General features: G+C 50.5%; 1 protein-coding gene across 3 annotated transcripts; it reads left to right on the top strand.

Moving 5' to 3' along the window:
* Window positions 1-2,165: 2,165 nt before the first annotated feature.
* On the top strand, window positions 2,166-11,007 carry gc2 (guanylyl cyclase 2). Of its 3 annotated transcripts, none has more exons than XM_029169526.3 (25): window positions 2,166-2,985; window positions 3,243-3,673; window positions 3,796-3,924; window positions 4,008-4,187; window positions 4,259-4,376; window positions 4,446-4,747; window positions 4,832-4,963; window positions 5,111-5,214; window positions 5,294-5,412; window positions 5,498-5,582; window positions 5,694-5,790; window positions 5,897-6,010; window positions 6,087-6,167; window positions 6,260-6,436; window positions 6,521-6,677; window positions 6,763-6,912; window positions 6,990-7,138; window positions 7,223-7,386; window positions 7,452-7,644; window positions 7,712-7,886; window positions 7,963-8,061; window positions 8,236-8,330; window positions 8,399-8,484; window positions 8,619-8,743; window positions 9,252-11,007. In XM_029169526.3, exons 1-24 carry the CDS (start codon window positions 2,880-2,882, stop codon window positions 8,716-8,718), a joined length of 3,543 nt encoding a protein of 1,180 aa, XP_029025359.2. In that variant the 5' UTR covers window positions 2,166-2,879; the 3' UTR covers window positions 8,719-8,743; window positions 9,252-11,007. The 3 variants fall into 3 exon arrangements, with proteins under 3 accessions (XP_029025359.2, XP_055362884.1, XP_055362885.1); XM_055506909.1 differs by having other exon boundaries at window positions 3,475-3,673; window positions 9,252-11,006; XM_055506910.1 differs by lacking the exons at window positions 2,166-2,985; window positions 3,243-3,673; window positions 3,796-3,924 and having other exon boundaries at window positions 4,168-4,187; window positions 4,259-4,369; window positions 9,252-11,006.

Below are 11,007 nucleotides of genomic sequence, written 5' to 3'. Positions count from 1 at the left end.
ATCTGTGACACGGGGCTTCAGAGGCTGCACGGACCTTGTTGAGATAATTAAACGAGGTTGGATGGTTCAATTTAACATCAGCTGCTTTGTAATTGAATGAAAAAAAATAAGCTAAAAGTCTGACACTGATAGAACGCATGTGTGGGTCATTCCACAGACATGTCCACTCGTTCATCGCAAGTGGCAGCTTTTCTGTTAATGCCTGTGATGACTGAGGGAGGATGAGGACATAACCCAGCTGTGTGTGTGTGTGTGTGTGTGTGTGTGTGTGTGTGTGTGTGTGTGTGTGTGTGTGTGTGTGTGTGTGTGTGTCTGTGTGTCTGTGTGTGTGTGTGTGTGCCCCGTTCTGTTATCTGTAACTGGCGGCAGGAAGTCAAAGTCTCGTTTAGGATCAAGCCCAGATCCTGAATCCTGAAAGAGTGAAGGAGACAGGACGGCAGAAGAGACAATAGAGGAAGATAAAAACAAAACCCAGAGACACGGATTATCAGCGTTTCACATACATGCTATAAACATGGCAGTAGACTGTAGCTAATAAGAGGGTGAACACTTCTGTGGCATTGAAACGTGTGACTGAGATCGTGGTTTTATTAAATTCCACAGTGACGGTCTTGAGGTAAACTTACTGACTCTCCTAATGTGTCTGTCCCCACGTTCTTCAGACTTTGGACACTCCATCACTCAGCTGCTTGGCTTCGGCCTCTCGTCCTGGGTCCTGACTGGCTGACAGCAAAGAGTTAAAGCGCAAACAGCGTCTATTTTGGGCACCAGTGCTCCCAGTGGGGGACCCATTTACTCCCATTTCCTTTCTCGTGGCCTGCCCTTATTCTCACCCTGCGTCTTCCTTAGGCAATTACTGAGATTCAGGACTGGGGCGTTAAAACCGAGGCCTGACAGACACAGCTAAGCTGGATGGAGTGGAAATTAAGGTCACAGCCCTTCTAGAATGTTGCACTTTCATTTGAAGGATTATTCCTCCATGTTTCTTCCTTTATGTATCCTATCAGGTAGCTCTCCTTGCGCCCTTCCAGTCCTAACTTTCCAATCCCAGCTTCTCCGTCTTGTGTTTCCAAGATAAGCGAATCATTTTACAAACGCATTCATTTGTTCAGTCTCACTGACATGACCTGGAACATTTTTTTTGGATGCACTAAACTCCGTGCAGTTGTCTTTTCCCGTCTGGGACGTCTGCAAAACAAGACAGGCAAGCTCACATGGCTGTGTCTAAAGATCCATCGATCCATCATCCGAACAGCTGATCCTCATACCTAGAGAGTTGTATCACAGGGGACGTCTAAACAACGACGGTCTACAATCTAGTCATGGACACAACTGCAGACGGAGGACACTTACGCTTAATCTAGTCTTCAGTCATTGGACCTTGTCGTCTTTTCACAGCCACTAATATTCACCGCCGCAGGGACACTACTGTCACCTGAGAGCCTTTAGAGCCGCTGGTGCCACCGTTGGAATGTGAGAACCCGTCCCATCCGCGTGGGGCCCGTGGAGGTCCCTCCACCCGCGCGGTGCCGGTCAGTCTTGAGCCTGAGGGGCCCTCGGCGTTCGTAAGTGGCTCCCTCAGGAATCTAAGTGCAATTCAATGCAAAGAGCAGCTCACGGCGGCGAGTGTCAACACCTGAACATAACAGCAACCTGTGTGTGAACTCAGCCGAGCTGCTTCTGTGGAGGTGGAGTAAACGCTACGTGAGACAGAAGCCACAAAAAACTGATGTTATTGTACTGGAATAGAAGTGTGACAATAATACATGAAATGCAAGGAGGAATAGAAAAATAATAACATATCACACAATAAAATAAGTAACATAAATAAGCTTGTACGTGGTTTGCATGGTGTAATTACATCTACTGTGCTTCCTCTAAAATACTACACAAAGTGAAACGCTGCTGCTGAGTGTTATGTTACTGGCGATGAGGCCAAAGGCCACGTCTTGTAGCCTGACTCCACGAATCAGGCCCACCTGCCAGACGCACCCTCCGACTCCAGCTCTCGAGCCGCTTCAGCTCCCTTTCAAACCTGAATCCACTTATTTAAAAAATGTTGAGCCCCAGAAAAACACCAAAGCTTCATTTTGCTTTTGACATGCAGCAAATCCTCGTCACAGCGGGTCCAGAACGATGACGTTGCCTCTGCAGAGTCGAACAGTTTGTTCTGTCAAATTGTGCAACACCTAGTAACTTGTCGCCCCCCACACCTCACCCCCATGCTGAAAGTCTGAAAGCCAGTGGGAGAGGAGACAAATCTGCTTCTTATTGGCCACGTCCAAGAGGAAACATCTGTTTGACTTCCAGAGAACTCCACACCCGCAGAGCGACCCAGCCGTGTGTGTGGGGACTGAGACCGGCTGTAGCGTTTGTGTCATGCTGCCCTCTAGCTGCCAGGGGGTCTGTCTGCCACAGCACGTCCTGTTAAAGAGTTAGTGCTGATGATACTCATTAGTATTTAAGAGAGAGCTACGAACTTCACTTTGTGTTATTGTAGTTTTATTTCTGTTTAGCAGTTTTATTTTTTCATCGCAGGCAAGTAACTCCATCAGTAACATGAATGAAAATGAAAATTATGTTCCCTTATTTAAGTACCTACAGTATACGTTGTATAAGTTTTTAGCTGCCCTTTCACCTGGAGGTCAGAGGTCAAGCCTTTAGAGTTGGTGGCACCACTTAGAAACCCAACCAGGAGGTCGCCTGCACGTAACGACGCATTCGTAACGCACTTTTGTTTTTTTGGGCTCGGCCGGTGGAGCTCAAAGCTACAGTTGATTGGATTGAATTAATCTGACAGGGCAGGTCACACCTGTAAGCTCCCACACACAGACGCACCAGCTGTAAACCTGCCCGCTGGCCTCCACACATGGACAGAAATGAGCCCATTCATGTTCCTTCGGTCGCGTTCCCATCGCTGTGACGCTGCGGTGCAGAGCGTTTACCTCGGAGAGAAGTGCGATCTGTCCACGTCATCAGTGGTTGGTAGGAAAACTTTCATTTTAATAATGACCATTTGAAGGCGTGTTTTGAGGTTTGTAAATAAACAACTGTAAAGGTTCAGCCTGTAGAATCATTATTAATTGTGTAAAATTCCCTTGTTTTATTTAGTTTTACACAGAAATGATTTATTTATATGTAGCACATGTGATATGTGTTGACAAGCTCATATCAGCTAATCCTTCTGTAGACACAGTTCATGATGGGTCACTGTGTCATTGTACTAACTTCTTCATTTTCAGGGCGGCAGCATCTTCTGCTGATCCCCCGCCTTCCTGTAAACTGGTCTCTAATGATGCAGCAACCGCTTCGCGGCGGCTTTTCTTCACCTCAGCGATGGGAGCAGACCCCATGTCTTCATCCTCAGTGTCTCGTAACTCGTTTCCTCCTCTTCCGACCTGCCTCTCCGTTCCCATGCCCGTCCCCTTCCACCCGTCTCTGCCGTCCCTCCCTCGGGTCATGTCTTCTGCACAGCTTCTTCCTGGCCTCTCTGTGGCTCCTTCCCAGTCCGTCAGAGGCCGCCGGGTTTCGGGTCGGGGTGGTGGGACCCTGGGGCTGTGATCCTCTGTTTGCCAAGGCGCTTCCCAACGTGGCAGCACAGCTTGCCGTCAATCGCATCAACAAGGACCCATCGCTGTCCTACGCTGCCCCGTTTGACTATGTGGTGCTGCAGGTACACAGTTGACCTTGTATCTGCCTGAGTACAACTATCTGAACCTGTCAGACTGTATAATTAGGCTTGCACGCGAATCAGCTCACATTCACGGTGTAAGACTCTTCGTCGTCGCTTCTCAGGAGCCGTGTGAGACGTCGCGGGCGCTGGAGGCATTCATGGGCTTCCACACCAAAGCCTCAGGGTTCGTCGGACCCACCAATCCCGGTTACTGCGATGCTGCTTCAATGCTGAACAAAGGCTGGAACAAAGTAGGTGATACTCCAGGAGGCGTTTAAGGACAAACTAGACCCTTCTTCCCTGATGGGTCCGTTTTGTGTTTGCTTCTGTCCAGGCGCTGTTTCCTTGGGGGTGCGTTGGCTCGGACTTGGACGACATTCGGAACCACCCAACGTTTGCCCGCTCCATGGCGAGGCCCACCTGGGTGCTGCTCAGTGTCATGAGTTACTTCAGGTGGGCCCACAGCGCCATCATTTCGTCCGCACAGGACGTCTGGGTGGAGACAGCCGCCAAGGTTTGTGGTTCGTCGCATCCGTCACACCGTTTGTTGGACGCGTGCGGTACAGTGGAGTCTGGCTTGAGCAGGTGGCTGATTCCCTGAGGAGCCACGGCTTGTCAGTCAGGCTGGTCGCGGTGATGGAGAACACGCCCCACGGCATCATCCGAACCCTCGCTGAGATCCGCAGGATGAGAGAAGTACGAGGTCAGCGGTGCTTCGGAGCTGACACGCCTCCTTTTTCTGGTTTGCTGAGCTTTTTCTCGCGCTCCCCAGTCGTGGTCCTCTGCATGCACTCGGCGCTGATCGGCGGCGAACTCCAGCAGCTGCTGCTGGAGACGGCCTACGACATGCGGATGATCGACGGCTCCCTGGTGTTCGTGCCGTACGACGCGCTGCTCTACAGCCTGCCCTACCGCAACGTGAGCCACCCGGCCCTGAGGGGCAACGGCAAACTGCTGAGGGCCTACGACGCCGTGCTCACCGTCACCGTGGACTCGCCCCGCGCCTCGTTTTACGAGGCCTTCGCCGAGGCCGTGGAGAGGGGGGAGGTGGCGAGGACCCTGAGGCCACAGCAGGTGCGGTAAAGCAGCCGCGAGGCTTCATCCGGGCATTGTGGGGATGCAGGTGGTGCTGACGGCTGTAACTGCCCCCGGCTGCAGGTGTCGCCCCTGTTCGGCACCATCTACAGCTCGGTGCTCCTCGCGGCCCATGCGGTGCACCGGGTCCGGCGGTCTGGGCACTGGATGTCTGGAGGAAACCTGGCCAGAAGCACCCGCAGCCTGGAGTTCCAGGTGACACCAGTGGCTCCGGAGGAGAGTTAGCTTCAAATGATTCCAAATGTGGACCTTTATCTAGATTACACATCGACTCAACGCAATCGTAATATTGAATGTTCCTTTACAGCAGAGCTCCAGTCTCATCCCTTATTTTCATTGCAGGGTTTCAGCCACACGGTGAAGACCAACCGCTCCGGAGCAGTGCTGCTCACCTACGTCATTTTGGACACTGATGGACGCTCCTGGGAGCTGAAACCTACATACAGGTACACAGAGACCGGCTCTGAATGTGTGGATTCAAACGTGCAGTAGACAGCTTTAATACATGAAGATGATTAACCTCAGCGTCGACATGGAGGCCGGTTTGGTGCGTTACTTGGGTCGAGACATTCACTTCCCTCATGGCTTTGGGCCCAGGAAAGACGCCTCCTGCTGGTTTACTGCAGGGGTCATCTGTTCAGGGGGTGAGTAAGACACACACACACGCATGCACGCACGCACACATCTATGTCACTATTTTCGGTTGAAGCTCCTATTTTTCTTCCTCAGGTGTGGATCTGTTATCAACCGTCAGCATGTTCCTCGGAGCAATTGTCTCCTCAGTTTTTGCAGTGGCACTGATTTACTGGTTCAGGTATAAAGCCAGTAAGGTCAAAGGTCCTGTTGTTTGGCCCAAACATTCTAAGAATATGTTATGTTATTATGTTATGTTAAAAGTATTTCTTATGTTTCTCTCGTCGTCAAGGCGACGCATCAATCAGATTCGTCTGGTCCGCGGTCCGAACAAGATTTTGCTGACTCTGAATGACGTCACATTCATAAACCCGTCGCTCAGCAACAAGGTACAGCAAGTCTCTGACTTTCACTTTTCCTCAATACTTCGAACGCCATCAAATAACACAAGAAACACAAACCACGGTCTGACGGGCTGAACTTGTCTGCCTGCAGAAGCTGAATCTGGACGACAGCGGCATGAGAAGCATATCAGAGCGCAGCATCGCCTCGCCGGCCTCCACCCAGTCCCCCGCCACCTACGAGAACTCCAACGTTGTCATCTATGAGGTCTGCTCAGAGCCTTTTTTCAAGACTATCTGGGGAGGTGGCACCCTGCTGTTACTGACCGTCTCTCCTCCTCCAGGGTGACTGGGCGTGGCTCAAGAGGCTTCCTAACGGGACGTTCAGCCGCATCAACCCAAAAACCAGCGACGTCTTTGAACTGGTGCGTAAACAGAGAGCTGTCAGACGTAAAAATGCCACTCCCTGGTCACTGCTGCTGAGTGACGCTGAGATCCAACCCCCGTTTGCCTTCAGATGAAGGACATGCGCCACGAGAACGTCAACACCTTCCTGGGCTTCTTCCACGACTGCGGCGTGTTCGCCGTGGTGACGGAGTTCTGCTCCAGAGGCAGCCTGGAGGACCTGCTGCTGAACCACGACGTCAAGCTGGACTGGATGTTCAAGTCCTCGCTGCTGCTGGACCTGATCAAGGTGCATCAGGTGGTGTCCGCAGCAGCTCCTCTGAAGCATCAAATAAGAAAAGAGGGATAAAAGCAGCGCAACGTGTCTCCGCAGGGCATGAAGTACCTCCATCACCGCCGGGTGAGCCACACGCGCCTCAAGTCGCGGAACTGCGTGGTGGACGGGCGCTTTGTCCTGAAGGTCACGGACTACGGCTACAACGAGGTTCTGGAGGCGCAGCGGTTTCCCTACGTGGAACCTCCTGCAGACGGTGAGAGACCCAGACCTTGCACACGCGCTGCCGTCGCCGCTGTCGTCTGAACCCCCCCCCCCCCGCGGTGCTGCGTGCGTGGCAGAGCTGCTGTGGACGGCGCCCGAGGTCCTGAGGGGCGGCCAGCCGGGGCGGCGCGGCTCGCCGGCCGCGGACGTCTACAGCTTCGCCATCATCGTGCAGGAGGTGGTGGTCCGGGGGCCGCCCTTCTGCATGCTGGACGCGCCCGCTGCAGGTGGGAGGCGGCGGAAGCGCCCGGCGCCCAGGTGCCGCGGCCGCCGCTGACGGCCGCTGTCTGTGTGTCGGTGTCAGAGCTGGTGGAGAAGCTCCGGAGGCCTCCGCCGCTGTGCCGCCCGGTGGTCATTCCGGACTACGCGCCGCTGGAGTGCATTCAGCTGATGAAGCAGTGCTGGACCGAGCAGCCGGACAAGAGGCCCAGCTTCGATCAGATCTTCGACCACGTGAGCTGCTCGGCGTGAGACGCCGTGTCCTGTCTAACGCGGCACTTCGTGACATCACTCGGTGCATTTCGTCCTCTGTGTCAGTTCAAAAACATCAACAAGGGGAAGAAGACCAACATCATCGACTCCATGCTGCGGATGCTGGAGCAGTACTCGTCCAACCTGGAGGAGCTGATCAGGGAGCGAACGGAGGAGCTGGAGATAGAGAAGCAGAAGACGGAGAAGCTGCTGACTCAGATGCTGCCTCCGTCAGTCATTAACACGCACCATTTATCCTACTTTTTGTTTTGTCGTAAACCGGCGTTCTCCCCAGGTCCGTGGCCGAGGCCTTGAAGGTCGGCGGCGCGGTCGAGCCCGAGTATTTCCACAACGTCTCGCTGTATTTCAGCGACATCGTGGGCTTCACCACCATCTCGGCCAACAGCGAGCCCATCGAGGTGGTCGACCTGCTCAACGACCTCTACACGCTGTTCGACGCCATCATCGGGGACCACGACGTCTACAAGGTCGCGCGCGTTCCCCCGCTTCCGCCCGTCGAGCGACGCGTTCCACCCTTTGCCCTTCTCCGTGCAGGTGGAGACCATCGGCGACGCCTACATGGTGGCGTCCGGCGTGCCCGTCCCCAACGGCGAGCGCCACGCCGCAGAGATCGCCAACATGGCCCTGGACATCCTGAGCGCAGTGGGCAGCTTCAAAATGAGACACATGCCAGACGTGCCCGTCAGGATCCGCATAGGACTCAACTCAGGTGAGAGAGGAGGGCCTCGCTTCAGCCACGCACCATGGGTCTGTAGGTGAATGACGGAGACGCGTGTGGTCCGCAGGGCCGTGCGTGGCCGGTGTTGTGGGCCTCACCATGCCTCGCTACTGCCTGTTCGGAGACACAGTGAACACCGCCTCCAGGATGGAGTCCAGCGGGCTGCGTGAGTTACCGACCCGGGAAAAAACAGGCCGAGGACTAGAAACGGCAGCGGTGATATGAAACGTGTGTGTGTGTGTGTGTGTGTGTGTGTGTGTGTGTGTGTGTGTGTGTGTGTGTGTGTGTGTGTGTGTGTGTGTGTGTGTGTGTGTGTGTGTGTGTGTGTGTGTGTGTGCAGCCTACAGGATCCACGTCCACCAGAGCACAGTCAGGGTCCTGCAGCACTTAAGCCTCGGCTACAAGCTCCAGTTACGAGGCCGAGCAGAAGTGCGGGTACAGAACCACGGCGCCTGAAGGTTCGCACGCTCGGCTGGATCTCAGTTTGTCTGTGTCCTTTTCAGGGTAAGGGAATGGAAGAGACCTTCTGGCTGGTCGGGAGGGACGGTTTTACCAAACCTCTGCCTGTTCCTCCGGAGCTCCAGTCTGGGTAGGAGACGTCGTCCTTCCTGCTCTGTTGCTCCGTCCACTAACACTGGTCCATTGGAACGCGTAGCTGAGCGGTTCCGGGACTCCAGTGTGTGTGTGTGTGTGTGTGTGTGTGTGTGTGTGCTGTGTTCACAGGCAAATGGCCCACGGGCTGCAGATGGCCGAGATTGCCCAGTACAAGAAACGGAAAGCTGAGAGGCAGCAACAGGAGCAACGTGCAAAGAAGAAAAACTGAGGCAAAGCACAACATTAGTGGCTCGGTTGGTCGCTGCTGTTTCTTTCCATTAGTTTGCGTCTCGAACAGGACTCGTTTAAATTTTATGTGTAAATCGTGGCCAGAGTTCCTGACATGTAACTCTTCAAAAACTTTTACACTTGTTCAAAGTAACAAATAAGAACCTCGACGTGAGCTCTTAATATGTGATATTTGACTAAGTGCTTCTTTTATTGTTTGGGTGAATATGTGCAACATTCTGTACATGGAACCATAATATATAGAGTTGTGACATTAAAATGTGACATTTAAATATCGATGAGGTTATTCTGGCATTTGGGTTTAGGTTTATTGAGTCACATACACAAATGTCATTCCTTCCTTCCTTGCTACAGTTTAACACAGGAGGTAGAAAGTGACAGTAAATGGTAATTGAACAGAATGACGTAATGATGATAAGTATGTGGAACATAGTGGTTTCCTTTCCCATCACGTACTAATGTTCTGTCCATCTTTCTTTTTCTCCCTGATTCTTTCATCATCTCCACCAACAGGTCAAAGGACGTGAGGCAGGTTTTTTATGAGGCAGTGAAGATCGTCTCCCACGTCAGTGTTGTGACTCAGATCTACACACTTTAGACTAATACTGACATGGACAGAAGTCATTAAAAACCATTCAGACGTTAGGAAACTCTTTGCTAGTGATCATCAACTGAATGGTGTCACCAGGAGGATGAAGACACAAGAGAGAGATTGTGTGTGTGCGTATTAACGGCTTGAGCGGAGGAGATGAAGTTGTCAGAACATGACTCAGCAAAGCGGGGATTTACAGAAACTGTACATCAGCAACATAGGAGCACCATTAATCTCTGGCTCAGTTCTTCTCCCTTCACTTCCCCGTTCCTGTCTGATGGAAGGAGGGAATTTAGGAACTCAGCCGAAGAGGAAGAGGAGCTAATGACAGGAAATGCAGTGGGAATCTTTTGCTTCCACCAGATCGCCAGACAGACAGAAGCAGAGTGTCTACAGTTCATTAGAACTTTAGTGTTTTTAGTTGGTCAGTGTTCTCTAGAATATATCAGAAAACTGCATAGTGTTACTAAAATTGCATGTTTGGTTTTACAAAAACTAAAATGTTCGACTTACTACCGGTAGATTTAACAAACCAGTCCATTCAGTGGGCATCCAATGTAGTGATGTAATGAGAGCTACTGATGGTCTTATAGTTTTTTCCCTAACTACTACATGCTTACTACTATGTGGTATACAGATACAGTATTTGCACTATTATATTAGTTTTAATTCATTTAATATAAACATCATAAACAAGAGGTTGTGCTTTTAATGTGCTGCGTTGATGTTTGAATGATTTTGGTCCCAATAATACAATTATTTTATTGTAGTTTTCTGCTAACAGCAATATTACATTCACTTTACTTTCTGGAGCTAATTTGATCTGCAATAAAGTTTTTGAGCTTATATTCTGATGTAAGCATGGGACAGTGATTTTAAACAATCCCACAGCGCCCTCTGTTGACGGTTCAAAGCATGAACTGAACGTGTTGAAGCCACAGATGGCATCCTGAGCGGATTATCCGCGCTGATCCTCGCACTGTGGACGCGCACGTTTGTGTGCACGCGCATAGTAGTCGTGTGCATACATAAATAAACTTTAAAGTGAGACAGATATACTCACGCAGGTACATAATAACATGAGGATGTCCTCGTATGACCCTATTCGAACAATGTGAAGTTATCTTTTATAAAAAATAATAATTTCTATAGCAATGAGCTAAAATAACATTCATATTCATTTTTATCTCAGAAGTCGCTGGTTTAAAAGTCATGCATATATTTGCCTCAGATGACTTGTACCTGATTTGACACTTGTACTTCTTTAGAATGTAGTGCCTCAATACATTAATCATTTTAATGAAGTAAGTGCATTCCAGAGATGGAAATACAGTAATAAAGACACTCAAAGGTAGAATAAGCTGTGTTTCATCACCAGATATAGAAGAATTTGAAAAAAAATGTGAAAAAGTAAAAAAACTGCCTATGACTCTATAAACGCAAAAACATGCACAATACTAAAGAAAGCAAAAAAAAGAAAAAAATTATACCAGTTTGTATACTAACACGCTACATTACAACATGCCCTACACCAAACACATATGATATGTCTGACTTTCCACTGAGAGTTTTTCTTTACACCACGTACCCCATGAATGTCCAGTAGACCCAATGATTTCATATTTGTTAAAACAACAAAACTACAGTAATGATCAGGTAAATGGTGATTCAAGACAA

This window comes from Betta splendens, chromosome 2, assembly GCF_900634795.4.
Source record: "Betta splendens chromosome 2, fBetSpl5.4, whole genome shotgun sequence".
Lineage (NCBI taxonomy): Eukaryota > Metazoa > Chordata > Actinopteri > Anabantiformes > Osphronemidae > Betta > Betta splendens.
Note: the sequence above shows the minus strand (reverse complement) of the source record. Positions and strands in the feature narration are given on the sequence as shown.

Coding starts and splice junctions, on each gene's coding strand:
- gc2 (XM_029169526.3), top strand. CDS start 2,880: ATGAGCCCATTCATGTTCCTTCGGTCGCGTTCCCATCGCTGTGACGCT. Junction 5,583..5,693: donor GCACTGATTTACTGGTTCAG/GTATAAAGCCAG, acceptor CTCGTCGTCAAG/GCGACGCATCAATCAGATTC. Junction 5,791..5,896: donor ACCCGTCGCTCAGCAACAAG/GTACAGCAAGTC, acceptor GTCTGCCTGCAG/AAGCTGAATCTGGACGACAG.